Source organism: Sceloporus undulatus, chromosome 1, assembly GCF_019175285.1.
Source record: "Sceloporus undulatus isolate JIND9_A2432 ecotype Alabama chromosome 1, SceUnd_v1.1, whole genome shotgun sequence".
NCBI classification, from domain to species: Eukaryota; Metazoa; Chordata; class Lepidosauria; order Squamata; family Phrynosomatidae; genus Sceloporus; species Sceloporus undulatus.
In genome coordinates, this window is record NC_056522.1 from 81,607,885 (window position 1) to 81,635,423 (window position 27,539).

General features: G+C 41.4%; 1 protein-coding gene across 5 annotated transcripts in view; it reads right to left on the reverse strand.

The window, feature by feature from the left end:
* ARID1B (AT-rich interaction domain 1B) overlaps positions 1-27,539 on the reverse strand; it is a 525,082-nt gene that overhangs the window by 480,565 nt on the left and 16,978 nt on the right. For all 5 annotated transcript variants that reach the window (XM_042445231.1, XM_042445228.1, XM_042445230.1 and 2 more), the window contains exon 2: positions 9,347-9,541. In XM_042445231.1, the coding sequence (XP_042301165.1) occupies positions 9,347-9,541 (195 nt within the window). The remainder of the gene's footprint in view (positions 1-9,346; positions 9,542-27,539) is intronic.

The following is a 27,539-nucleotide window of genomic DNA, read 5'->3' on the forward strand; positions in this document are numbered from 1 at the left end:
ACACTAGAAATTTTGCCAGGTAATTTCCAGAATTAAGTTTATGAATTTGTACAGCCTTAGTTATTGCCAAAAATGGGGTGGAGACTGAATCTCGCCAGTAGGTGAGGTCGTTCAAGTCCCTGCCATGTGTTAGGGCATAGGCAATGCATTTCAAAGAGGAAGAGAAATAAGACATGGGAAAAGATGAGCAATTCTCACACTTGGAATTAGTGCTTGCAAACCTAACAAATGCATGTCTGTTTCCAGAGCAGATCATAGGATCAATTCAAACAACTCACAAAGTAATAAAATATACTGCTCTGTCATATCAAAGAATAGTGATTATTTTAGTATAAAACAAAAGCATCTTTGCCCTTCTCAGATGTATGATTTTTAAAAATATTGTTTGTGTAAGGAAGGATAATAAGTATTGTATGAATTTGAAATTAAAGTTAGTAGGCATGTACACATAAAAAGCAGGGAAAAGCAATTAAACTAACTATTAAACTGTTCTGAAACAACTTTTATCATGTTTTTCAATAGTCTATTTACACACTAAAGTGTTGCTCCAGTGCATCAGACACAAAAGCTTCAATGTATGCTGTTAACCAGCATTTACTCAATAACAAATTCAATTAAATATCGGTATAGATTAAATGTCTGGTGATGTACTTTCTTTCAAACATATTTACTAATATATGACAAAGTAGGCTGCTGGCTTTTTAAGAAAATTTCCATCGTTAACTAATGTTGTTGTTCCTATTTATAGGTTGCATTTCTACCTACCAGAAACCTCAAAGAAATATAAATGTTGAAAAGATCCTTTCAATATTGTCAACATGGCCCAAAATACACTGCAGGAATAATCCAGTCTGAGATTGCTTTAACTGCCCTGGTCAATGCTAGGGAATTCTGGGAACTGTAGTTTTGTGAGACATTTAGCCTTCTCTGTCAGGAAGCTCTGGTACCACAATAAACTACAATTTCCCTTATTCCCTAGCACTGAGCCAGGGCAGGTAAATCAGCCTCAAACTGGATTATTTCTCCAATGTGTTTTGAATCCACATCTCAACAGCAACAACTAAACAGAAACCATCTTTAAAACAAGAGAAAGGGCAACATCAAAATCTATCAAGGCTAAGTGAATCTGTGCAATTTTCACTGACCATCAAAAACTTGGTCAAGACAGAGGGAAAGCTGATCTCCCTAGGGATGGTTCTTCCATAGCTGGGGTGCTGCTGTAGAAGAGGCACCCACAAAAAGGGCCAGCCCAGGACCTATTTTCACAGGATTCCACTGGTTTGACTGACTGACAACAGAGATCTATTTCCAGGCAAGAGGAAAAGGGATCTTCCTAATTCAAGCTTCTGATGTACATCTTCAGACCCTATCCAAGATGATGTATCTGCACATGAGCATGCATGTGTATACATACAAATACACATAATACAAGGAGAGAGTTTTTCTTTCACAGAACAAAGAATCATAGGATTAATAGAAAAATATACCTCATGTGGTGATCCATTCCAGACCCCCACCCCACGTAAGGGAGATATTGTGCATGCTCAAGCCCCACTGAAAACAATGGGGCTCATGTACGCGGTGCGGTGAGGCACACACACCATGGGTACACATACCATTACTGCTTCCAGCATGCAGCTTCAGCGTAAGATGTGAGCCACGTATGGCACAGCTACGTATGGCGTGGGCACACTGTATCCATATGAGGGAGGGAGATTTTAAAATATTTAACCATATTTTCATGGCTGCGACTTTGCACACACAAATTTTTATCAGTTTAAGGGAAACTGCATAACCATGCAGACTAGTGGAGCCTATAAATAATATGTGGCCTGGTTTTTAGAGCTAATGAATATGTATTACTTCTGATTCTATCAATAAACATTCAGATTGCTCATTCATTCTGGATAGTAGCCCTGCCCTGGTAATTTTTATTTAAGATTTATTTAAGACCGGCTTTCGGGCGGGCTACGGGGTTGAGACTGCCATGGTCGCCTTGGTCAATGATCTCTGTCTGGGCATGGACAGGGGAAGCGTGTCCCTGTTAGTGCTCTTGGACATCTCAGCGGCTTTCGATACCAAAGACCATGGTATCCTTCTGGAGCGCCTGGCAGAGGTGGGGATCGGGGGCACTGCGCTCCAGTGGTTCCGATCCTACCTCTCTGGGAGGTTCCAGATGGTGCAGCTGGGGGACATGTGCTCCGATAAGAGGGCCCTTACATCTGGGGTCCCTCAAGGAGCCATTTTATCCCCCATGCTATTTAACATTTACATGAAACCGCTGGGAGAGATCATCCGGAGACATGGGGCGCGGGGTTATCAGTACGCTGATGACACCCAAATAGTCTTCTCTATGCCTCCGACTGATGCAGTGACCAGGGATGGCATCTCTCCTCTTGTGGCTTGTCTGGAGTCGGTAATGGGCTGGATGAGGGAAAACAGACTCAGACTGAATCCAGAGAAAACGGAAGTACTTGTGATAGGTTCTCCCGGTCCAGGGATGGCGGTAATTCCACCTGTCCTGAACGGGGTCACGCTCCCTGTGAAGGACTCAGTATGCAGTCTGGGAGTGCTCCTTGACTCGTCGCTCCACCTTACATCTCAAGTGGATGCGACAGTAAGGAGCAGTTGTTATCAGATTCGGCGGATTCGCCAGCTGCGTCCCTACCTGGGCCGGAGGGACCTAGAAACTGTTGTACATGCTCTGGTAACCTCGCTTGGATTTCTGCAATGCGCTCTACATGGGGCATCCCCTGTATCATACCCGGAAACTGCAATTAGTGCAGAATATGGCAGCCCGACTGGTCACTAATACATCTAGGGCCAGTCACATAACCCCAGTGCTTAAAGAGCTGCACTGGCTGCCTATTCGTTTCCGGGCGCAATACAAGGTGTTGGTCGTTACCTATAAAGCCCTAAATGGCTTGGGCCCAGGGTATCTGATGGACCGCCTCTCCCCATATAATCCGCCCCACACCCTCAGATCTTCTGGGCAGCAACTTTTAAGAGTTCCGGAGGCCAGGTTAGCTTCTACCTCCAGGAGGGCCTTTACGATCTCGGCCCCCAGCCTCTGGAACTCGCTGCCCACAGAGCTCCGCGCAGCCACCTCCCTACCTCAATTTAAGAAGGGGTTAAAAACCTACTTGTTTGAGCAAGCCTACCCCTGAATATTTTCCCCCCAGAATGTGCACTCACCTCCCCCTCCTTTCCCTTTCCCTCTGCCAGTATTAGATGGGCATGAGGCTGTAAAGTTTTTAATGTGTCTTGGTTTTATTGTGATATGGCTTATATATTGTAACTGTGTATTTTGCTTGCTGGTGTTTTTTGTATTGCTGACCTTGTTGTTCACCGCCCTGATTTGTAGAAGGGCGGTATAAAAATAAAACTTTTATTTATTATTTATTATTATTATTAAGATTGTGCCTTATTTATCTGAGCAAATAAAGTCAATAGGGTTAAGAATGACACATCAGGTTAGGCCTCTTTAAATGGCTCTACCAGGTATGACCATGATCTGTTTTAAAACACAGTAATCAAGTAGGGCCTAAATACTCTAAAGGCACCAGATCTTGTCTAATCTTGGAAGCTAAACAGCATAAGTCCTAGTTAGTACTTGGATGGGAGACCATCGATGCATAACAGGTGTTGTGGGCTATATTTCAGAGGAAGGCACAGGTAAAACCAAGCCCAAGGGCAGGGAACCGTCTAACTAAAAAGATTGTATGTACAGCGCTGTGTAAATTTACAGCGCTTCATAAATAAAGGTTAATAATAATAATAATAATAATAATAATAATAATAATTCCTATGAAATTAATGGGGTCACTGTAAGTTGACAGGTGACTCGAAGGCACATAAGCACAGTGTCACATGCAGCAAATAGATGAACTGGACACAGAAAAGCACCAACCAGATGCCAAGCTGTTTCCACATTCCACCCATCTCAACAACAGTTTTTGTCCCTTACTCTGCCTCAGCTTTTGTTATGTTTCTTTTTGATTGGGATTACTTCTTGTTTCTAGGCCTAGTCCAGGTAAATGTGTCTAGTGAAGTGTCAACAAAGTCTACATGTCCTTTTAGAATACTGTACATAACTGCAATTGAAACTACACATCCACCAGTCCTAAAGTTATGCAGTATTTGCCTTTCAGTGCCTGTGTGTACCACAGTCAACTCTTGTTGGGGCCCAAGTGAGAAAATTTGCATAGATATATCGTTTCAAGTTGCAGCTGCTACTTACTCTCTTCTACACTACTACTCAAGATACCAACCTCACTGTTTTCCTTTGTGAATTATCAGCCTGCACAGGATGCAGATGATCAGCCTCAGGAATGCACTATGTTTGTCAAAGAAAATTTCAAGATCCTCATACAGACTCTAGCACATCTGATGTTTAATTCATTGTTTAATAATTTGGAATATCTAGTTTAATTAAATCTTTGTCCTGGGCTATGTCTGAACAGAAAACCAACGTGTTTGGTTCAGTAGTTTTACAATAAATATAGAAAACTAAAAGGCAGTATCTCTTTCTTTAGCAGTTGGATGGTTTCACTTTGCAGTGGCGACAATGGGTTAGATTTTCTGTCAGTTTTGCAAATTTATCAAGTACATCTGCAGTGTATTAGTATTCTCACAAAATGGCTATACAGTATGTCAATCTGTTTGTAAGACCATGATACATTACACCAACTATTTCAGAGTTACATTAAGGTATAATAGATAAAAGTGGCGAGTAAATTCCATTCAGCTTCAATCTTTTTTAACAGTCTATGTAATTCCAAACTATCTTGAATTAAAAATTGTTTTACCTTATTGCATCTGTGGTCTATATGTACAAGTGATCAAAAGTATGCCTTCTTTGCTATCTCCCATGTTTCTGATTATAATCGTGTTAATAAACAACCAAAATTGTGCTATCTATGCACAGAGGAAAGTATGAACATGCTCAGGAATACTGAAGTGTTTGCAAAAGTACCAGATTTTTAAAAAGGATTACACCCATACACACACATGGAGGTGCACCAAACTTCAAAGAAACAAAAAAGATATTACAGGTATAAACATTATTCTTCAGTCAGCAAAACAGTCCAAGCCTTGGAAAGAAATGTGTGAAAGCTGATAAGATTACCCAAAACACAACTTTAAGATAGCTGTCAGTTGTCTCTCTTCTGGCAAGGAGACCATTCCTGATCAGCTTCCTATCTTGAGAAGCTTTGAATGCTACCAAACACATAAACAGTATTTTATTTTGGGGGGCACTTTCTGATATAGTATTCTATCCAGACACATGTTCTGCTCAGTAAGTAGGTCTTATTTTGTTCAACAGACTCATCACAGGGCAAAATACATCCAAGAATCAATCCATGGTAATCTTAACCATCTTGTTATTCAGCCTTAGCCAAAAACAACTTAATACACTGGCAATGTAATTGGCAAACCCGTATACACACATTTTTATCCTTTGTACAAAGGCAACAATATACAAGCAATAAGAAAATAACTGGATTCAGATCATTAGAGGTTCACAAACTAAACACATGAAATTCTGGAGGCTGTCCAAAGTGTAATCATTTCTAGGTGTTGATGTCCCTTCAATAAAAATTCAATGTTGTAATTATCCTCTTACTACTTCCCCACAGAGTATTAGTAGTCATAGCCATAATATTTCTCAGCCAATTATATTAATGCTGCAAAAAGACAAATAGGGCCTGCAGCCAATCACTGTGCCAGATCGCTGCCTTCTGATGGCTACTTTATAATTAGCCTACAATTTGCAAGTGAAAAATGGAACACCAATCTTTAAAAGGCAAATAATAAAATTATTTTTAAAAATAAAGAGTATGCTTGGTTAAACATGCAGGAACTCTAATTAAATTAATTCTCCTCTTCTTTGCTTCCAAATAACAGTCAGGTAACACTCCTCAAAACCTGTCATTTACAATAATGCCACTCTACTACCAAAATAAGTCATGTCATCATTCCACTAAACTGCTCATTTCCAAAGCAGTACGCTCCATTACTGCAATACTGGCAACATAAAACCTACACTGATTGGTCCAATTTGTTCCATAATCACAAGCAACTTTATCTTTATGGTAATATACGTTTATATTTATGCAACACATGTGGTCCATGTTTTTAGAAGATGAAACATCATACCTCAGCAAAACTGTGAACATATAGTTACAAGCTAATTAGCCACTTGTTGACTATTCTATGTCAATGTAACAAATAAACTTGCCTGGCAGATCATTATTTTCCATCTTTGTCATATTTAACATCAAATAATAAAGGAAAATTAATTCTAGTTAGCCACATGTAGAGACAAAATGCTGTTTTCTCTTCATTATCAATAAAACTTCATGCTTGCAACAGAGCACAGACTTCAATAACAATAAGCCTGATCAGAGATTTGTCAGCATAGTCTCCGGGTAGCCTTCATCTATTATATCCATTCAAAAAACAATGGATGCATCTTCACTAATATATGCTGGGAATGTAAGTAATTAACCCTCTGAGGTAAGACAAAAAAGTTGCCAACAACAGGAAAGCCTAATAGACTAGAAGAGAGCCATATAAGCTGCATGTCCTCTGATGGGGGAGAAAGTACCGTATTTTCCGGAGTATAAGACGACTGGGCATATAAGACGACCCCCAACTTTTCCTGTAAAAATATAGAGTTTGGGATATACTCGCCGTATAAGACCCCTTCCCGGGCTCCGCTGGGCCTGGGAGGAGGGCCAGGCTGGCGGCCCTCGCGCCCGTCTGCGGCGCTCCTTCCCGGGCTCCGCGGGGCCTGGGAGGAGGGCCAGGCCGCGGCGCTCCTTCCCGGGCTCCGCTGGGCCTGGGAGGAGGGCCAGGCTGGCGGCCCTCGCGCCCGTCTGCGGCGCTCCCTTCCCGGGCTCCGCGGGGCCTGGGGGAGGGCCAGGCCGTGGCGCTCCTTCCCGGGCTCCCCGGGGCCTGGGAGGAAGGCACGGCGGAGGCCCTCGTGCCAGGCCACAGTGCTCCTTCCCGGGCTCCACGGGGCCTGGGAGGAAGGCAGGCCAGCGGCCTCGCGCCGTCTGCAACGTCCTTCCCGGCTCCGCGGGGCTGGGAGGAGGGCCAGGCCGCGGCGCTCCTTCCCGGGCTCGCTGGGCCGGGCGGAGGCCAGGCCGGCGGGCCCTCGCGCCAGGCCGTGGGCGCTCCTTCCCGGGCTCGCGGGCCTGGGGGAAGGCAAGGCCAGCGGCCTCGTGCCAGGCCAGGTGCTCCTTCCCGGGCTCCGCGGGGCCGGGAGGAAGGCAAGGCCGGCGGCCCTCACGCCCGTCTGCAGCACTCCTTCCCGGGCTCGCGGGGCCTGGGGGAGGGCCAGGCGCGGCGCTCCTTCCCGGGCTCCGCGGGGCCTGGAGGAGGCCGGCGCGGCGCTCCTTCCTGGCTCCGTTGGGCCTGGGAGGAGGGCCAGGCGGCAGCCCTCGCGCCAGGTCGTGGCGCTCCTTCCGGGCTCCGCGGGGCCTGCGAGGAAGGCAAGCCGGCAGCCCTCGGCCAGGCCGCGCCGCTCCTTCCCGGCTCCGCGGGCCTGGAGGAAGGCATGCCGGGGCCCTCGCGCCAGGCCGCGGCGCTCCTTCCCGGGCTCCGCGGGGCCTGGGAGGAGGCAAGGCCGCGGCGCTCTTCCGGCTCCGCTGGGCCTGGGAGGAGGGCCAGGCCGCGGCCCTCGTGCCAGGTCGTGGCGCTCCTTCCCAGGCTCCGCGGGCCTGTGAGGAAGGCAAGGCCGGCGGCCCTCGTGCCAGGCCGCGGCGCTCCTTCCCGGGCTCCGCTGGGCCTGGAGGAAGGCAAGGCCGGCGGCCCTCGCGCCAGGCCGCGGCGCTCCTTCCCGGGCTCCGCAAGGCCTGGGAGAAGGGCCAGGCCGCGGCGCTCCTTCCCGGGCTCCGCAGGGCCTGGGAGGAGGAGAAGGCCGACAGCCCTCGCGCCAGGCCGCGGCGCTCCTTCCCGGGCTCCGTGGGGCCTGGGAGGAGGGCAAGGCCGGTGGCCCTCGCGCTGGCAGCGGAGCCTTCCCGGCATATTAGACGACCCCCCAACTTTCAAAAAGATTTTAGGGGTTAAAAAGTCGTCTAATACGCCAGAAAATACGGTACTCTGAACTGTTCAGAGAGAAAATATGTGTATACACATAGGTATGTATAAAGGACACAAACCATTCTGACAAGAATGAACAGGTTTTTAACAGTAATCATTTTTCACACTGAGCAATACTATTCTCACTAGCGTTGCCAGATCACAGGCAGTAGCTGGAATCTCAGAGATGTGTTGCATCTCATCGGGTCTTCGGGGGGGGGGGGGGGGGTCCCTAGGGCAGGTAGCATTGGAAGAGGAGAATGTGTAGTTTTTGTATCTGTGAGGTGGGGTTTTTCATCACCCACTTCCATCTGTTCACAGATGTTACCAGGGATCTATTGTTCAACGCAAAGTTGTTTGCATGTATGCTGTGCTTTCACAACACTAGTACATCAGAAAGTCAGGAGTAAGGGCAGGAGACTGGGGAGTGAGCCACTGTGTATTTATACATGGGATCACCATGATACCTACAGCAAAGCAGGAAGCAGAGCACTAGTGTTACCAGTCATAAAACTAATCCCTACACAGCAGTGGTGCAGAGCCTGGAAAAAATGCTCTATGAACTGGCACCTGGAAAAATTTCCCACATATCCTATGCCCTGTAGTAAGACCAGGCCAGATGAATGCTCTGATAGGAAGATGATAAATAGTCCAGATGCAATTTGTTTCTTTTTAACTTTCTCTTTGTTGCCATATTATCTGGTTGGGTGGGTTCTACCTGTATTCTGGGTCCATTTACCCAGACTTCTCTTGTGTTCAATTCCGCCATCAGTTTGGCCCAGAAGCAGTTCTACTTTTTCTCTCAACCCCTGCCTGTGACACCACAATGACCTTCTCCCTTGCTTCAGATTTTGGCCCTGCAGTCTCTGGAAATGGGACACAGAAGATGTGGCAATTCTAGATCTTGTTTCAGTAAATCTGCTCTGTTCAACCTGCGGCATTAATGCATATGAGGAAACTGTCCATAGCAAAAACTTTATGACAGCTGAACAATAGAGGCTGCAAAACAAGAGAATCTTTTTGATAAACAGCATCTCACTTCCCTAAAACACATTTTAAGCCTGACAAAAATAAATAAAATCAAAGAAGCAAATTAATAAAAGAGTCCCTCTGGCAAAAAGACAGCATCATAATCCCCCTCCTCAAGGAATACTTCACTTTGATACACTGCTTTGACCTAGGTATTATTAAATTAAGAGAATGCAGGCCAAGGAGACAACGAAAAGAAGGGAATGTTACATAAAATCTCTTTACAAACCTGTTGCTGTGGGTACTGCATCCCTCCCATGGAACCTGAAGTCCGGCCCTGCATTCCCATTGAAAACCGCTGTGGTCCTGGAGGTCCATATGACTGCCCTGGATACGGACTGCTTGGCTGAGTCTGGGTGTGAGGGCTGTTGCCAACTGCAAACAACTGAGGCCTTTTCATTACCATTGGATCCATTGGGTTGCCCTATAGGTCAGAAAAATAATTAAAACAAACTTCTAAATATATTGTGCAAAAAATTCGGAAAGCCACTTTTGCTGATATATTTTCAGAGTGCCCTTATTTCCAAATGAAATCTATTTTCACCCAGCAAAAAAAACATTCAACATACAAAAGCTGCAGCATAATTTCAGGCTTTATATATTACTGCCAGTTTCCAAAGAAAGCATATGCCTAAGGTTCCATTGCCAGCATCATAATGGTGAAGCTCTTCAAGCACACATTTGGCAATTGGAAGGGCCGATTTCCATGCTTGGTTCCTCCCTACTGGATTATGGCCTGTATGTTCTAATTGCCCTTTCAGAATCTTTACAGTGTTATACTTTAGCATTCCAAGTCAGTAAATGAGTCATATACTGCTCTTCACATGAAAAGATTCTCTACAGTTTTTAATTCATTTCTTAACTCATATGCCTATTTTCACAACTTAATAAATTAGCTATTTTGAATGTGGAAATACATATAATATATTTATAGTATTTTATAGCTAATATTATCCATTATACAGCACTACTATTATAATTATACAAAAATGCTCAAACACTACTAACAGTAAACTACAGCATCCATTTCCAAGAAAGTCCACTTATTGGATCATAGATTTTTGGCATGAAAACTGTTAAAAGAGAAACTCAGAATATTTGTCTTGGTTGCACAGTCTCTCTTCATACAGTTCTTCCACCAAACATGCTTAAATCCTGGATGGCTTGACTCAGGGCCGGAACAGGTAGGCAAGTTAAGCTGCCTTCTGGGTGTCTTGGAAGCACAGCGTTTATATGCTGCGGACTGCCAAGCTGCTTGGAAGCTGCCCAGAAACTGCCCAGCCAATCACATGGGCGCGGATTCAGGACACTCAAGGGGCATGGCATTTACATGCTGCACACCGCCGGAGCGTGCATAAGCTACCCTGGGGTGTGGCTGGGCCTCTTAAGGTGGCTTTTTACCAGCCCAAATAGGAGCAAATCTTTTCTGCTTCTATTTGGGCCAGCTCCAGAGCAGATTGGGGAGCGACCAGCTCTGGGGCTACCCCAATCTGCCCTTTTAGGGCAGTTTGTTTCGCCCCTAACTTGCCTGAGTTATTTGCATATAACACTTTTTCTATTGTGTTTATTTGAATAATACTGATGGATAATACTCTCATGTGCAGATAGTTGCAGGAGCTCTTGTCAACAAAATCACAGGTGAGCACACAGAAAACTCTATTAGTTCTCTATAAAAGAGTTTGCCCTGACACTGAGAGACAGTGTCCCCCCCCCCCCGCCCAGTAAAAATCAATCTAAATTTGCATCTATACTATAATTAATTACACACAGAGAGCACCAGTGTTTGCTGATAAATTTTTACTTCAAGTATGAATAGGCCATAAACTAAAATATTATTTTAATCTTTCTATTGTAAGGGTTTGAGGCCCTGGTAATCTTACAAATGTCTACTACGGACTGTAACACTCAAAGACACACTGAAACAGGAGTCCTAAATGCTATTTCAAGAGGCAGGATTTGATCTGAAAGCTTTGTGCATGGAGCTACTATCTGGCCAACAGTGGGTCAGGTAAAATATGCAGACATTTGAGGGCAATGGAGACTATAACAAACATTGCATGCTTTCCATTTATTTTAATAGCATTTTTACAATGTTGGGTTAGGGGGATCAGTCATTCTCTATTTATTGTGTTGTTGGATAAACCTATTGTGCTTATTGAGCAGACATATCACAACAAAAACAAAGAAGAAACAAAATCTGTTTTTAATGAACTAAGCACAAGTTGACTCTTCATAGTGCCACTGGAAGTGCAAGCAGAGGTTAGAACAACATTTAAAACCAATTACACACATTTATCACACCCCATGGGCAAAACAATCCTACAGGCTGAGACAAACCAACTGTACTAATACTGCTGCTTTCCAAGTATTGTTTTCTTTTGTTTTGCATTGTAGTAACTGATTTACATGGTAACACATACTTGGAACTCTCCTTGGCTTCCCTGTTCAACTTTCTTTATCAATTTTTTCCTCCAAAAATTGCTTCACTCCAAATTATCTTGGACTGACCAAACCCAAAAGTTCTTTGGATCTATAATACTTACAAAGGGCTTTCTCTCAAAGGGAAGGGGTTTTACTGGGATATCGGTGCCAGTACCTGAAAGTCTGCCTTTTCAATGATGCTGCTGAAGCTGTGAAACCTTTCCTCTGGACATTATTCAGACAAGATCCTCGCTTATTTTTATTTTCATTTAACAGGATTTCCATTAATTTTCATAGAATCATAGAATGTTCAATGTATGCATTTATGACCAAAATTATTTAAAATAATATGTATAAAATTACCTTCAAGCTATGTGTATAAGCTGCATATGAAACATAAATGAATTTCATGTTTAGACTTGGGTCCCATCTGCAAGATATCTCATTATATATTTGCAAATATTCCAAAATCCAAACACTTTTGGTCCCAATGATTTTGTATAAAAGATTCAACCTGTAGCAGTAATAGCCTCTCTCTCCCTCCCTCAGTAACACACACATACAGCCTTATTTGAACAAAATACAGCCTTCCATAATTTATTGCACTATGAATCAATAAAATCTACCAACCAGAAAGATTAAGAACAGCCATCAGCTCAACTACATAAAAAAGCACATTTTGCAGAGCTCAGAACCCTGCCCTGGTCACAGTCAAGTTCCTCCAAAGATTTTGCACAGTTTCTTAAGACTTGTTCAGCATTCTGAATTCCAAGTTTAAAGTCAAGATGTGTATGAATATTGTGAATATACTGAGCCAGATCATAACTTAGAGAACTAAAACTTTTTTTAATTTAAGTTACTGGCTAATGGAAAATCTCCCGAATGCTTCCATCTCATGTCATATGGTTTCAAAGTATATAAAACTGAATAAAAAGAAATGCTGACTTCAGCTAACAAAAGGTCTGTCAACTTCCAAAATGCCAGGTTTGTCTAGAGTCTATACTGAAATCTACACTTGAACTGTGTGTTTTCCAGCTCAAGGTCCCTGTGACCTATAGAAACTGGTGCCTAAGGATACTGGGCAGGAGGTACTACTTTCTTATGAGACATGGGAGTAAAGCCAGACTCCCAATATTTATACTACAATTTATCATGTTTATTACTCACCACAGCAATAATCTGTGTACTCTCTCACACACATTCTTTGTATACCCCAAGAGGACTCAAAAATCTCAGCACAACTAGTCCCATGTTGTTCTCTGAGACAAGTCCCAGCTCTTGGGCTGGAGATTCTGGTGCCTGACAGAACAAGGAAAGTGATTTCTGCCAAAGAGTGTATACCCTCCCTGCCTTCCACAGAAACCACACTGGCACTGAGTAATACAGTTGAGGATATTTGCTGAGGACAGAGCTTGCTGCCAAGCTTGACAGGACTTTGGCAACAAACTCCACCCATCTCAGCATGAAAATACTGCAGAAAATGAACAGCACTGGCAATACTTGGTTAGCAAAGAGTTGTAGTGAACCCTGGAAGGGGAGGCAACCCTTCTGACATTGCCATTCACATTGAGGAAGGGCATGTACAAAAATACATCCATTCTATTTTATACAGTTATATATTAACACAGAAAAATGTATGCTGGTCATATATCCTCTGCATTTATGGCAAATTATTAATCAAGTCCCACCTGAAACAATTTGTTAAATTGATTTTAATCACTGGGCCTCTCATGTGAAGCTTTGTATAATCAGCATTTCATTTACAAAATTAATTGCCTGATTGATTCTCAAGAGGCAGTAGCTGTCATTACACTGCTGTCATAACTTTTGAGAAGGGGTGTCACAGCATGGAATTCTGACAGTATGAAAAGCATTGCTATTTAAAACTGAGGGTGGGGGTGAAAACAAATGCAGTGACTTCACCAAATAGCTTTTTTTCAGGCTGAAAGAAAGTTTTCTTTTGTTTTCATTTTTTTCACATCCTGACAGTTCTAAGTCAGGCTTGTGACTCCTCTCTTCCACTTGCTGAATTAATTTACAAATTTGCTATTCAGCATTTCTTACTGTGAATCACTGTCAATTTAAGTCAATTATGCCATGGCTTTTCTGGCTGGGTATAATGAGGTTCTTAGTAGATCAGGGGGTCAGTTGATCAGAGGTTAGTGTTAAGGTTGCTTGTTTTGCAGATTTTCAAGCTTTCAATAATGGCACAAACTTTTTACATTGATAAATGACTAACAAACTGTTTCACTGTTTCAAAACTCAAAGTGGAAATACAACTCTCACTACTTTTCTTAAACTGGTGCAGGTTGCATTTAAATAGAATTAAACTAATTCTTGTGAGGAAGACAGACAGTTAAAAGCAGGCACCTTAAGTCTTAGCTTTAGATACTACTTATTCAGTAGGCAACTTCAGAGAAGAACACCCAAAATCAGTGAAGATAAAATTTCTGTTCTGTTCTGCATTACACAAGGGGAAAGAATGTTGCCTCCTTGTTTCCCACTGCCTGCTTGTATCTACCTACATCAGGGGTAGGCAACCTGCGGCCCGCGGGCCGGATGCGGCCCGGCAAGGCCTTGGGACCGGCTCCAGCCCGGTCCTGCCGCCAATTGCCGCCGGGGCCTTTGGCCTCTCGCGCGCAGGGGCAAGGAGGACAATTGTCTATAGACGCCTCAGAAACATGCATTTATATTAACATTTTTTAAAAAATCAGCAAATTTTTTTGCGTGTCCTCCACTTTTTTTAAAAAAAAGTGTCCACCATTTGAAAATGTTGTCCTACATTTGTCCCGGTTTATGTATTTATTCAAATTTTTAAAAAATTATTTAATTATTTATTTTTTGGCTTCAGCCCCCCAGTTGTCTGAGGGACAGCAACCCGGCCCCCGGCTCAAAATGGTTGCCTACCCCTGACCTACATTGTGCAAAATTTTAAGACACTTATAGTTAACTAAGGGGTCCGGAACAGACAGGCAGGAAAAAGTGGCTGAAACCTGTTTCTTCCAAAAGCAGTTTGAAACCCCACTGGCCGCTCCCAAAGGCAGTCCAAATGCAGACACAGCCTTACTGCACAGTGTGGCATCAAGCCACACCGCTGTTTTTTTTCTTTTGTCACCACCCACCATCCATGCACACCGTCTCACTAACCATAGCCAACTAGTGCCTGCTGCCTAGATGGTATTCCACTGGATGGCTGCCCCTTTGATCACATATATAGTCATATCTGTGATCCTCCACCAGTACAGGGCACTGGAGCATCGGTGTGCCCAGTAAAATGCCAGCCAGGCACAATCATGACCCCCCCATGAGCCCTACACACACACACACACACACACACACACACACACACACACACCCTGGACTGTCTAGCTTGTGTATACTGTACTTATATCCTTTGGAGGTGTCACAGTTTCATTTTTTGCATTGCCCTCTGGCTCCATCCTTTTTAAATGTGCACCTGCGCCAGTGCATTTATATAGAGCTTTACAGTAAGGTTAGGATGGATCGCTCCTTCAAAACCATTCTCACTTTAAGGTGTTTATATGCAGGGTCAAAGGTGCGCATTTTTTGGGTTCAGACAAAATATCCTGGGTTCTTTCTGCTCTGGTTTTTGGCCCCCGAGCAGAACTTCAATCCAGTTTCTTGGATTCAGTCATCTAAACACCTGCCTTCAAAGCAGTTTGAAACCACTTTATTTGGCCTGTCTGCTTTACCCCTTCCATGGTCCAAATACAGTGGGCCATTGCTATCTGCTGGGATTTTGTTCCAGGATCCCCTGTGGGCACCAAAATCTGTGGATGCTCTAGTCCCATTAAATACAATGGCATTCTAAAATGGTGATCCTTGTATAAAATGGCAAAATCAAGGTTTCCTTTTTTGGAATTTGTATTTTTAAAAAATATTTTCAAGCCATGGATGATTGAATCTGTTGACAAAGAATCCGTTGATATGAAGGACTGAGTGTATTCTAAAGGCACCAGATCACATCTGATCTTGGAAGATAAGCAGAGTTAACCCAGGTTAGCACTTGGATGGGGGACCACCAACAAATACCAGGTGCTGTAGACAATATTTCAGAGGAAGGAATTGGCAAAACCATCTCTGATTATTCTTTGCCTAAGAAATCTCTAAAACATTCATGGGATCACCATATGTCGACAGTGTAAAAAAAAGAAAGGATGTGTTCCATTTGAGGTTTTCATTGTAATATATGAATACATTTAAAATGCACATTATTATTTATATTTTTCAATCTCTGCAAAACATACCAGATTAAATGCTACATTTCTTAGATGCAGTCTAGCTCGTTTACTGAGCAGAAAAAATCAAAACCTTTTGAATGTGTACTATTAAGACTGCTTAATAATAACTTCCGCTGAAGCATCTAAAAGCTTTCTAAGCTCAATGACCAAGAAGTTATGTTTGCTGGAGGGAATTTACACATTCTGCTAGACTGTGTGAAGTCTGTAATCTCTAGTTGAACAGAGGGCATTTGGAATAAGATTACATGTGACAGCAATTTTTTTACTGAATGTACCTGGGTCTTGTAGGTGTATGTTACATATCTGCTATATCTGACGGATTTCCTATCAAATTACTCTTCCTTTAAAATGAAACTGAATTCCATCCATCTGAATTGATCTTTTGAAAGAGATGTTTGGGTTCAATTTATAAAACAATTATGCCAGAATTAAATTTTTAGCACTTAAATTGTGAGGTAACTGAAGTTTTTCTACTCCTGGATATGTAAACATATTATAAATTCGGTAATTAAATTATAAAATTAAATTTGATAAATATAAATCTTTTCGCTGCACTTGAGGAAACGATATTAAGAACCTGATTTATGCTTACAGAAACCTTCATTCACACCAGATCTTTACCATTATGATTAGGTCTTTCAAAATTTTGTTTATCAAATTACTTTTCTAAGACATGGACATCTGCTAATTTGTTTCTAACTACATCATGTATCATCTGGAAAGATTTTATTGGAACAGTAAAATAACACTCAGGAGAATACATTTCAGTTAGACTAGAGAAGTAAAATGACTAATATTATGCAACTTTAAATTTTCCTTTAAATAGGAAAAAAAAGAATGCTCTTCAGTAGCAGATGTCCAGGGAAAGACAATCAGACCTTCCAATGTGTTTAATGTGCATGCTCAAGAATGTATCAAATTCTGGAGATCATTTTAAATGTACACCAAAAAAGTAAGATTTTAACTATTTTTAGTTGTATAATAATGTAAATGGCAAAGAAGCATCATAGTTCAGTATGAGCACCGCTACACATAGGAAGATATAAATAAGATAACGAAAATTCTATGTTAACCGTACTAGTATTTCATATTCAGTAAGCTATCTTGCAAAAGAATCATTTAAAAGCTTAAAACAGCTTCAAATATTTATAAAGAATACAAGCTAAATACATTAAAGGCACCACCTCCCAGATGATGGTATTTTCAAGCTGTGTATGACTGAAGATCTGGATTAAGAATCCATGAATATGGAGGCCTGACTGTATTCTAAAGGCACCACCTCCCAGAGCTAAGCAGGGTCAGCCCTGATTAGTACCTGGGAGCTAAGCAGGGTCAGCCCTGGTTGATACTTGGATGGGAGACCACTAATGAATACCAGGTGCTGTAGGCTATTTCAGAGGAAGGAAATGACAAAATCACTTATGAGTATTCTTTGCCTAAGAAAACCCTATGAAATTCATGGGGTCTCCATAAATTTACAGGTGACTTGTTTTTTTGGTTGGTTGTTGTTGTTGTTGTTTTTATTTTTATGTCCCCTTTAAAGGGACCCAAGGCAGCTCACAAGATGTAAAAAAACCTTTAAAAACATTTTTTTAAAAAATCAATCAAAATAATCTAGTTAAAACAGAATAAAATTAAGATTGAAAATATACAAAAGTTAAAACACTTTGAAGGCATATACAGTCTTTTTTTCACATACACAGAGCAGAAGCAGATGCTATACATTAATTTTAGCATGCTGTTCTGCTCTACCATATTGATGGCAGAAGCATTATCTGGTTGCATTATTTGATCTCTTGGTGCATGTAGTCACAAAAAGATTTTATGGCAGCTACAAACTTTAGGATGGTAGTTGATGGTGAGAAGCAATGAGGAAAAGAATGGGAAAGAAGGGATGAATAGGGTTCATACTTGTACATGCATATAAGAGACAGCAGGAATAGTCTCATCCGCTTTAAGTTCTGAATGTGATTCCTAACGGCATGTGGTTCTCTGAATGCTTTCCCAAAGTCATTGCAGCCCTTAGGGTAACAAAAAGTTTCTCCATCTCTGCACTAGGGAGAGGCGTAGCTTTCTAGGGAAAGCTGAGAACAAAGTAGCCCCTCAGTCAGTTAGCTAAGGGGTCAGGCTTGAAGGAAGAGCAAAAAGTTGGTGATGAGAAGCAGGAACTGGATGGACAGAAGGACAAAAGAGTGAGGAGGACCTATGTTCAATTAGTACAGGCCTGCACAACATACAGCCCAGGGACCGCAGGTGGCCCCCCAAAAGGCTTTCAGGCGGCCCACAAGGAACAACTTGAAGGCTCCTCCACCACTTGGCCTCCTCCTGAGGAGGGGGCCATGTGGAGGAGGAAGAGGAAGGGCAAACATCCCGCAAACCTCCTCTATTGCCTGGCTTTCTCCTGAGCAGAAAGCCAAGTGGCAGAGCTCCTCCGCTGCTCAGTTTTCCACTGAGAAAAAGACTGTGTGGAGAAGGAGGAGGAAGAGGAAGAGGTGCAAACGCTTGCTCAAGGCTCCTCCACTGTCCCGCTTTCTCCTGAGGTGAAGGCCAGGCAGTGGAGGAGTAGGAAAGTCAAACATTTGCCTTGCAAGGTTCCTCCGCTGCCTTGTTTTCTCTTGAGGAGAAGGCCGGGAGAACACTCGCCCTGCAAGACTCCTCCACTGCTTGGCTTTCTCCCAAGGAGAAGGCTAGGCGGAGAAGCAGGAGGAGCAAACACTTACATCTTGAGGCTCTTCCACTGCCCAGCTTTTTCCTGAGAAGGCTGGATGGGAGAGGAGGGTGGGCAAATGCTCACCCTGCCAGGCTCCTCCACCTGGCTTTCTCCTGAGAAGGCAGGGTGGCAGGGGACAAAGAGGGCACTCACTCCCTCCTCAAGGCTTCTCTGTCACTTGGCCTTCTACTAAGGAGAAGTCCAGGCAGAGAAGGACAGACAAGGCTCCTCTGCTGCTTGATTTTCTCTTGAGGAGAGGGCCAAGCAGAGGAGGAGGATGGAATTAATATTTATTAATTCTAGTTAATATTATTAATATTAATTAATATTGTTAATTAATTAATATTTAATTTAAACCTATATGTGACCCAAAGAAGTTTAGCCTATTTTAATTCTGACTCCTACCTGTACTTACAAGTTGTGCAGGTCTGAAGTAGTACATCCATCAAACCAATGGAATTTATTTAAGTGTTCTTTACCAAGTTGCCCTTGGTGGACCTGGTGATGCAGTGGTTAAATGCCAGTATTGCAGCCACAAACATTGTGAGTTTGATCCTGAGGAGCTCCAAGGTCAACGCAGCCTTCCATCCTTTCGGATGCTATTGCTACTGCACAGATCTTCCCTAAGCCACCTTGGGTCTCATGCTGGAGAAAGCTGGATATAAAATGAATGAATCAATCAATCAATAAAACAGCTGGGAAATGAAATTTTGTTGAAAGAGTATAATTCTGTATTTTAATTATCATTCTACAAGGAAACCTTTCCATTTAAAAACTGATTGCAAATCACATTTTAAAATATTACTTAGGTAACTTCTGTGAAAACAGTGAATACAAAACATCATTTTTTTTTCTTTCCACAGAATTTATCTGAAGTTCAACTGTGAGAACTCTTTCCATTCAATTATAACCTATTTAGGCTTCTCCACTTAACAGAAACTATTTTTGGGATTCTTGCCTTATCCTCCTGTAAAAATTCTGAAGTCTATTCAGACATAACCCCTTTAGCATTTTTTTTGCGCATACAGAATACTCTTCAAAAGACAAAATCAGTTCAAACCCATGTGAAATGCCTGTACAGTCAACCTTCTACATCCACGGATTCTGCATCAACAGATTCAACCTTCCATGGTTTGAAAATGTTTTTTAAAAAATCCAAAATGTAAGTCCTGATTTTGCCATTTTATATAAGGGGGCACCAATTTTACTATGCCACTGTATATAATGGGACTTGAACATCCACATCGTTTGTTATTGTCGGGAGGTCTTGAACCAAACTCCAGTGGATACTAAGAACCCACTGTATACACAATCATACATTGATTTACAAATATTGTTCCCTCAGCTTCTCTGTGAAGGATGAGGAAAAATCTTAGACACAGATCCAGTGTCTGAAGAGGGATAAAGATAAGGTAGCATCTGTCACTCCACCAGGAGAGAAGCACTAATGACACAAGGACATTTCCACTTTCGGGTTCCAGGAGGTCTCAATGCACATACCACTGGTCATGTTTCCATCAGTGGTAAGGCTATGACAGAAGCAGGTCAGAGATAGCTTTGGATTCACTGGTTCCAAAGTCTTTGTATTGGCTCACTGGTTATGCCTCTCCTGCAGCTTTAAAAGAACCCACTTTTTGAGGATTATTTTTCGTCCGCAGGGAAGCCGTGCAGTTTGATGGTTGTGGCTTCCCTGCGGAGGAAAAAACACCGCCGCCGCTATGAACACCGAAGCAGGTATGTACTGGGTCATTAAAAAACAAAAGAATTAAACAGTTATCAAGACAAGAAGGGTAAATTTGATGTTAGTGGTATTTCATACAGGAATACAACTAGAATACTACACATCAAGAGTGTTATATTTCTGGCAACATGAAGGTATTAAATTCAAGGTCTACAAATAACTGTAATTCTGTCCTACACCACTGGAACAATATAACTCAACAAACACACAATCAAGAAACAGAGTTTGTCTTCTCATGCTTAGTTTTCTCTTATATAGCAGTTATTAGCACTGTTAGAACCTAGAGGGAAGCAAGTTTTAATCAGGAATGCAATTACTTATTTAATCTGCAATTACCCCTTAACAGTAACCCACAGGGTTATATAAAAAGCTCTAGACTGATCAGAATTGTAATAAAGTATCTGCAGACTCAAAGGACTAGAAAAGGTATACTGGACACTTGGAGAATAGGAGGAAGACATCTGAAGGAAAATGGTCAGGTAGGCACTGAAAGGAAAAAAAAGGGGGGGGGGACAAAGTAGAATTCTCTTCATAGAGAATGAAGAATTTGAGAACAATTCCTCTAATATCCTCAAATTAATTCTGATTGAGTTCAGCCATAATGTCAAAACAATGGTTTCAGAAGCAAATTAAACCAGAGGTCATATACAATGACACCTGGGCATAATTCATACATACATGGACACACACAAAAACACAGGTACATATACACACTTGCTCGTTTCTCTTCTCAGTATGCATGGTCAAAATTTGGAAAAATCAGACTGAGTATCATGGTTGTATAGCATGGTCTCCCTGAAAATCCTGTTCCATGTGATTCACCTGACAACTAAGCAGCAGAATTCATTTTACAATGGTGTGGGAAGAAAGTTGGTTGCTGTCTGTGCCTGTGACAACCATGTAGAAGGCTTCAAGACACATGAAGATCACACAGCAGTTGAGCATTTCACCAATGGGCAGGGATCTGGAACTTGTATCTGGAGCTCAACCTATTTACTGCAGCCTATAAAGACCAGATTTACTGCGACCTCCCAGACTGTATTATGACCTGTCGGACAAGATCAAATTACCAATCTAGATAGCTTCAAGAAAGTTGTCAAGACAGATCTCTTCCGGCAGGCCTTACCAGAATAAATTACTTGGCCATGTAATGACCCCCCACACACACATATATGTGATGATCCTGCCCACCGTTATTGCCCTAATTGCTTTTATGTAATACGCAATTTTAATCTTAAATTGTTTAATTCTTTTTAATGGGGGATAGTTTGTACATATTGTATTCTTTTAACATTGTAAGCCTCTTTGTTTTAACAAAAAGCAGGGTAGAAATAAGTTTTATTTTATTTATTTATTTCACATGCACCCCAGAACACTATACTAATTCTGTCTGCTAGTGTTGCATTTTTAATATGATATTCCATAGTAATTTGTCAGAAATCTGAGCAACACCATGTGTTAAAACTGAAATTCAGAAAAACAGAGGAAAACATCACCACTATAAAGGGAGACAAAGGTAGGTAGAAAGTGAGATTCATTTTATAAGAAATACAGTTGGCTCTCCATAGCCACAGATCCTTTGTCCAAGGATTCAACCATCCACAGATTGAAAATATTTTTAAATAAATATAAATTCCAAGAATCAAACCTTCGCATAGAAAGCAATTACACAAACATGCAGGAGGAAGGTGTATTCTTGCTCCATGCCAGGGACACAGGCTCACCTAAGTTCCAACAGTTTCCATCTGTAGGCTGGCCTTTCACATGTGACCTCACTGGTGTCAGAAGGGTCTTTTAACAGCATTGATGGTGTACTTTTTTTTCTTGGGTTTGTTTTTAATCCTGATCCATTTTTTTTACTCATTCAGGTTTAATTCTGTGTTTACTGTCATTTAAATTTTTAATTTTATTTGTTCTTCTTAATTGAAAGCCACCTTGAGTCCCATTTATGAGACCAAAGTGGGATATAAAAGAAATAAACCAACTAATATTCTGTGCAAGCACAGATTTCCATGTGTGGGATCACACAGAGACCACAAATAAGATTAGCCAGCAATCTACCTGAGAACCACCTAAATCCAACAAGACAATGGAAGGAATTCTTCACAGACTGATTTGAATTAACTTCAGACTGAAGGAGGACATTTGAATGAGAATGTAAATCTGAACAAGAAAGTGCTGCACATGCAACCAAATAGGAGGAGGGGGTTCCTCTTCACAAATTTCCTTTTCCCTTGGGATGGGTGTGTGTGTGTGGAGGAATTTGCTTTTAAAAATAATCAGTTTGGGTCTCTAGAATTTTCAGACAGATATTATGGAGTGGCAAGAGCTTCTAACTGCATGTATACTCACCCTGATCCAAACAAAACATCAGATTGGCAATTCAAGGATTAGCACAGATGATTCAATCCAAAGGTGCAGTCTTTATATACACATCACTTGTTAATTTAGCCCTATCATATAAGATGCATCCAGGCCATTATTCAAAACATACTTTGGGTATCTCTAAGCAGATCACATTCATGAGGACCCCTCCCTCCCTTGCATCTTAAAGCATTATTTCAAAATCCAAATCCAACCAGTTGTTGTTCTTGCTATTGTTGTTGTGTGCCTACAAATCGTTTCTGGCATACGGCAATCGTAAGGACTATCATGGGGTTTTCTTGGAAAGATTTGTTCCGAGGTTTGCCATCGCCTTCCCCTGAGGCTGAGAGCATGTGACTTCCCTAAGGTCAGTGGGTTTCATGGCTGAGCCAGGAACTGAACCATGCTCTGCAGAGTGGTAGTCTAACACTCAAACCACTATGCCACACTAACTCTCTGTTACATCTAAACAATATCAAACAATAGTTTGAGCAAGCTTTCAAACTAGGATTGCAGACCAAGGTTAAACCATGGCTTGCAATCCTAATTTGGACACCTGTTTCCAAACACAATTTAAAGTCCATTTTATGACTGATAAAGGCCTAATGTGGGTTGGTCGAGATTACCTGAAAGACCATAACTCTTCACACAAGCCTGCCCAAATTGAGGTCTTCAGAGGATGGCTTTTTTTCTTTTCTTTTTTTTCTTTTTGGTCTTACTACCATCTCAGCCTCATGGAAATGAACAGGGGCTACTCCCAAGTTATGAATTCCCTTCCACTGAAGGCTAGACTGGACCACTGTTTTTTTCCACTGGCAGGCAAAGGCCTTTTCTGTCCAGCCAGGCTTTGGGCTCTAAACTGTTGCAGAAGGATCTTCTCATGTGACATTTATACTTTTATCTTCACTGTTATATTTTTAAATGCTTTTGAAACTGTTTTAAATTAATATTTTAATAATAATAATAATAATAATAGGATTTATTTATATGCCACCCAATCCGTGCGGCTTACAACAGTGGGGATAACAGACAGTTCCCTGCCCTCAGGCTTACAATCTAAAAAGGCATGACACAAAAGGAGAAGGGAATGGTGGGGGGAGGGGATCAGGTCCAGCATTCTTCCCTCCCTCCCTCTCCCTCTAAGTCCAAGGCAGAAGGCCTAGAGGGAGGGCTTTTTTTCTTAATTGAGGCCAGGCCCAATGGCGCTGGGCCTGTCCTTTCACTCCTTCCCAGGCCAGAAGATGACAGCTGGAAGGAGGGAAGGGAGGGTTCTTCCTCTTCAGGCCCAATGGCGTTGGGCCTGTCCTTTTGCTCTCTTTTAAGTTTATTATTTTTTTAAATAAAACTTTTGTGTTATACATTTTAGCTTATTTTGTTTTAATCTATAGTGTAAGCCACCTGGTGTGTTATAATAGGAGAAATGCATAATATAAATTACATAAATAAATATTGTTGAGATGTCAAAACAGGCCAAAAAATGGTATCGTTAAACCAGGAAGTAATGTATTAAGCTACATTAAACCATGTGCCTAGTTTCCAACTAAAATTTGGAAGATTACAAATGGATGTAAACGCACCCCAGAGAAAAACTGCAATTTCATCTAGAATCTCATATAAAACATTTAAGTATCTAGCGGTGAAAAAACTATTGTTTGCCTCTGAAGGAGAATCATAGAATCATAGAATCATAGAGTTGGAAGAGACCGCAAGGGCCATCCAGTACTAAAAATACAGTTGTTTATATCCCCTTTTCTTCACATGTCCTGCAAAGATTTTAACTCTATCTCTAACAGAGCTACATAAACTAACACTCTGTGACATCTCCAACACAAATTTAGGCCCTCATTGTATAAAGAAAAATGGTGAGAAACTAGATATAATAAAAGAGATAGGTGCTGTTTACACATTTATCTGTTAGGCTCACACCTTTCCTAGTACACTGCCAGCTACTTTAAACCGCAAGAGCTGAAATAATTTGGCATCCATCCATCTGACAATTTGATTCACACCTCATTTGCTACTGAAGTTAAAACATTTCAGACAACCTTGAGAAAGCACCTCTTGTGTCTAGAAAAATGCATATTTTTATAACAATGCCAAAGGTCTCAGCAAATACTATAAACACAGATCTCAAGGAAATAAGTCCTTTCAAACGTGTTAGCTGAAGTGGCAATCTATTGCTTACATATACATGAACCACAGAGAGAGAGAGAGAGAGAGAGAGAGAATTTTGGGTGTTAGCATTAGATTAAATCAGGTAAGCAAGTTTTAAAATGCTATGCTTAATTAAAACTGTAAATAACAACAAAATGACAGTTTGCTTTTGCCATATTTGTTTTACAATTCTAAGGTGCAATCTACCAAATATTTAATTAGGATGGAGTAACCTTCCAAATAAACGTGTGCAGTAGAAACCGCCTTACTTTACTATCAAGAAGCAAGTTTGGGGCATAAATGTTATACTGTACATTTTATAAAGATGTTTCAAACTGGATTAGTTTGAGCTACTAATTGATATCTATTCTTAATCTACATCTATTCTTAAAACACTTATCCAACCCATTTTCTACATGTACAAGAAAACAATTTCCATTTTCAACACACAGAGGTGTATTGGTGTAAGATGTTAGTACTAATGATTCAAAAGTTATTACATGCTTTCACTGCAGTCTTCCCTATTTAGACACAAACACAACAATAAAAAACAATTAAAAGATAGTTGTGCTAGTCCACGGCAAACAAAAACAAAAGATAGTTGAACAGTACATTTATTAGGACCAACTAAAATGTCTTTAAAATATGAATGTATGCATGCCTTTATGGCACTTTCATTGGTCCTTATAAAGTTGTTGCTCAACTGTGGATATTCAGATATGAACATTTTTATATATGGCAGATAGAAATTACACACAGAGAAAACTGTGGCTACAGAAAATGTGCATTTAACATGACTTTTGGTAAGTATTTCAAAAGCAGTCATTTCAATTGAAGTACCTTTACAATAGTACAGTATGTCCATTTAAGTATGAGTACCAATAGACATGGCTCAAACCACAATTCTGAATATGTTGCTTCACAACACTTCAACAGCCAATATTGGCCTTTTTTTTACTGGAGGCAGTTGATACGTAAACTACATGGGGTACTTGCACAGCAAGTTTGCAAACATTCAGGAAAATGTTTCCCCTTAACACACACCAATGCTTTTCAAGCACTGTTCGTAGAAGGTTTCATAAATCCTAAACTTTTTTATTTTATAGACACAATACAATGAAAGAAAGAGGAACAAACAAAGATTTTCTACTGTCAGTTTTGGAAAGCAAAAGCTTTCATCATCTAAAACAATGGGAATCTCATAAATCAGGGATGGAGGACCTTTTGCCTAGAAACATAATCTGGTTGCAGTCTTTCAATACAACCCACAAATTCATATTTATCAGCCCTTGCCTCTTTGCCCATCCTGCAGCTCATTCAAAGCTCCATATGGCAGCTCTGTTTCCTTACACCACTTCCTCTGCCTCTACAGTGCTGTTTTGTTCATGATTTTCAGCGATACTGAACAGTATCCATCCCAGTGAGCTATAGGCTAAAGGCATCTCTAAACAAAAAGGCCTTTACCTGCCATCAGAAGAAAGGGGGCATACAGAAGAAGAATTAGAGGAGGACCCAGGAATGGGAGTTTCACAGCTTGGGAACAGCTATAAAGGACAAAGAGCCAGCATGATGTAGTAGATTAAAAATTGGACTCTGAACAGCAGCAATCAACTCACCGCTCAGCAATGGAAACCTACTGGGTGACCTTGGGCAGGTCACATGCTCTCAGCCTCAGAAAAAGGCAAAGGTAAACCCATCTAGGGTTCATTTTAGGATTATAAAGTCGAGAATGACTCGAAGGCACACAACAACAAACTAAGAAGGCCTTCTCATAGGTCCTCTACAAACATGCCGGAGAGTATGGTTAGGCTGATAGAAATCTATCAACAGAGAATCTTGAAACTTTGTGGGAGGGGTCATTTGGGGAGATATATCACTTCATATAGCCCTGATCAAGCCATAAAGGGCTTCAGTGGTCACAATCAACATTTTGAATCTTGCCTAGAAACAGACCAGTAGTCAGTGAAGCTGTGGTAACAAGATGTTTCTCTTCTCGTCGCAATCAGCTCTGGTCAGCAGTCCGGAGGAAGCATCTTCAACTCAAAGAAGTTTCCAAACATTCTCCAAATACAGCCCCATACAGAGAGTGTTACAGTAATTCAAAAGAGATAAAAAGCATGTATCACCATGCCCTGATCAAGATCAGACACAGCTGGCACAGTGCTTTCAGTTGTGCAGAAGACACCCCTAGATGTCACAGAAACCTGGGCATTCAGACTTAGGGCTGGGTCCAGAAATAGATGAAAACTGTAAATTTGATTTTTCGGGGGGCATTTTTGGGGCAGCATTTTTTTTCCTAACAGTGGGTGAAGTCTCTAACTCTTAACAAGCAATATGTGTTGTCCCTTGTGGAAAACATGCCTAGATTTTAAACAGATTTTTAAAGTTTTTGATTCTTCATATTTTCATGATTCTTCACAGATTCTCAAATACAAATTCTCAAAATGACTGCAGCCATGTGCTACAAGACATATATGGATGGGGTGGCAATTAGAGAAATCCAACAGATTTTTCAAAAGGGGGGAGGGAACGGAACAAAGATAGACAGGCAGCAGAGGAAGAGGTACATCAAAACATTTGGAAAAAGAAACAATGCTCTTGGCTTTGGTACCTTATTTTGAACCAGTTTAGGTGACTTGTGGCACTCCCATTACCAACACTATATCATTTGAAGAATACTGTAAAAATCTAAATGACACCAAATATGATTTTTTTTATTTACGTGCAGCTAAAATAATGAAAGACATCAATTTTGATGTCCAAGAACTTG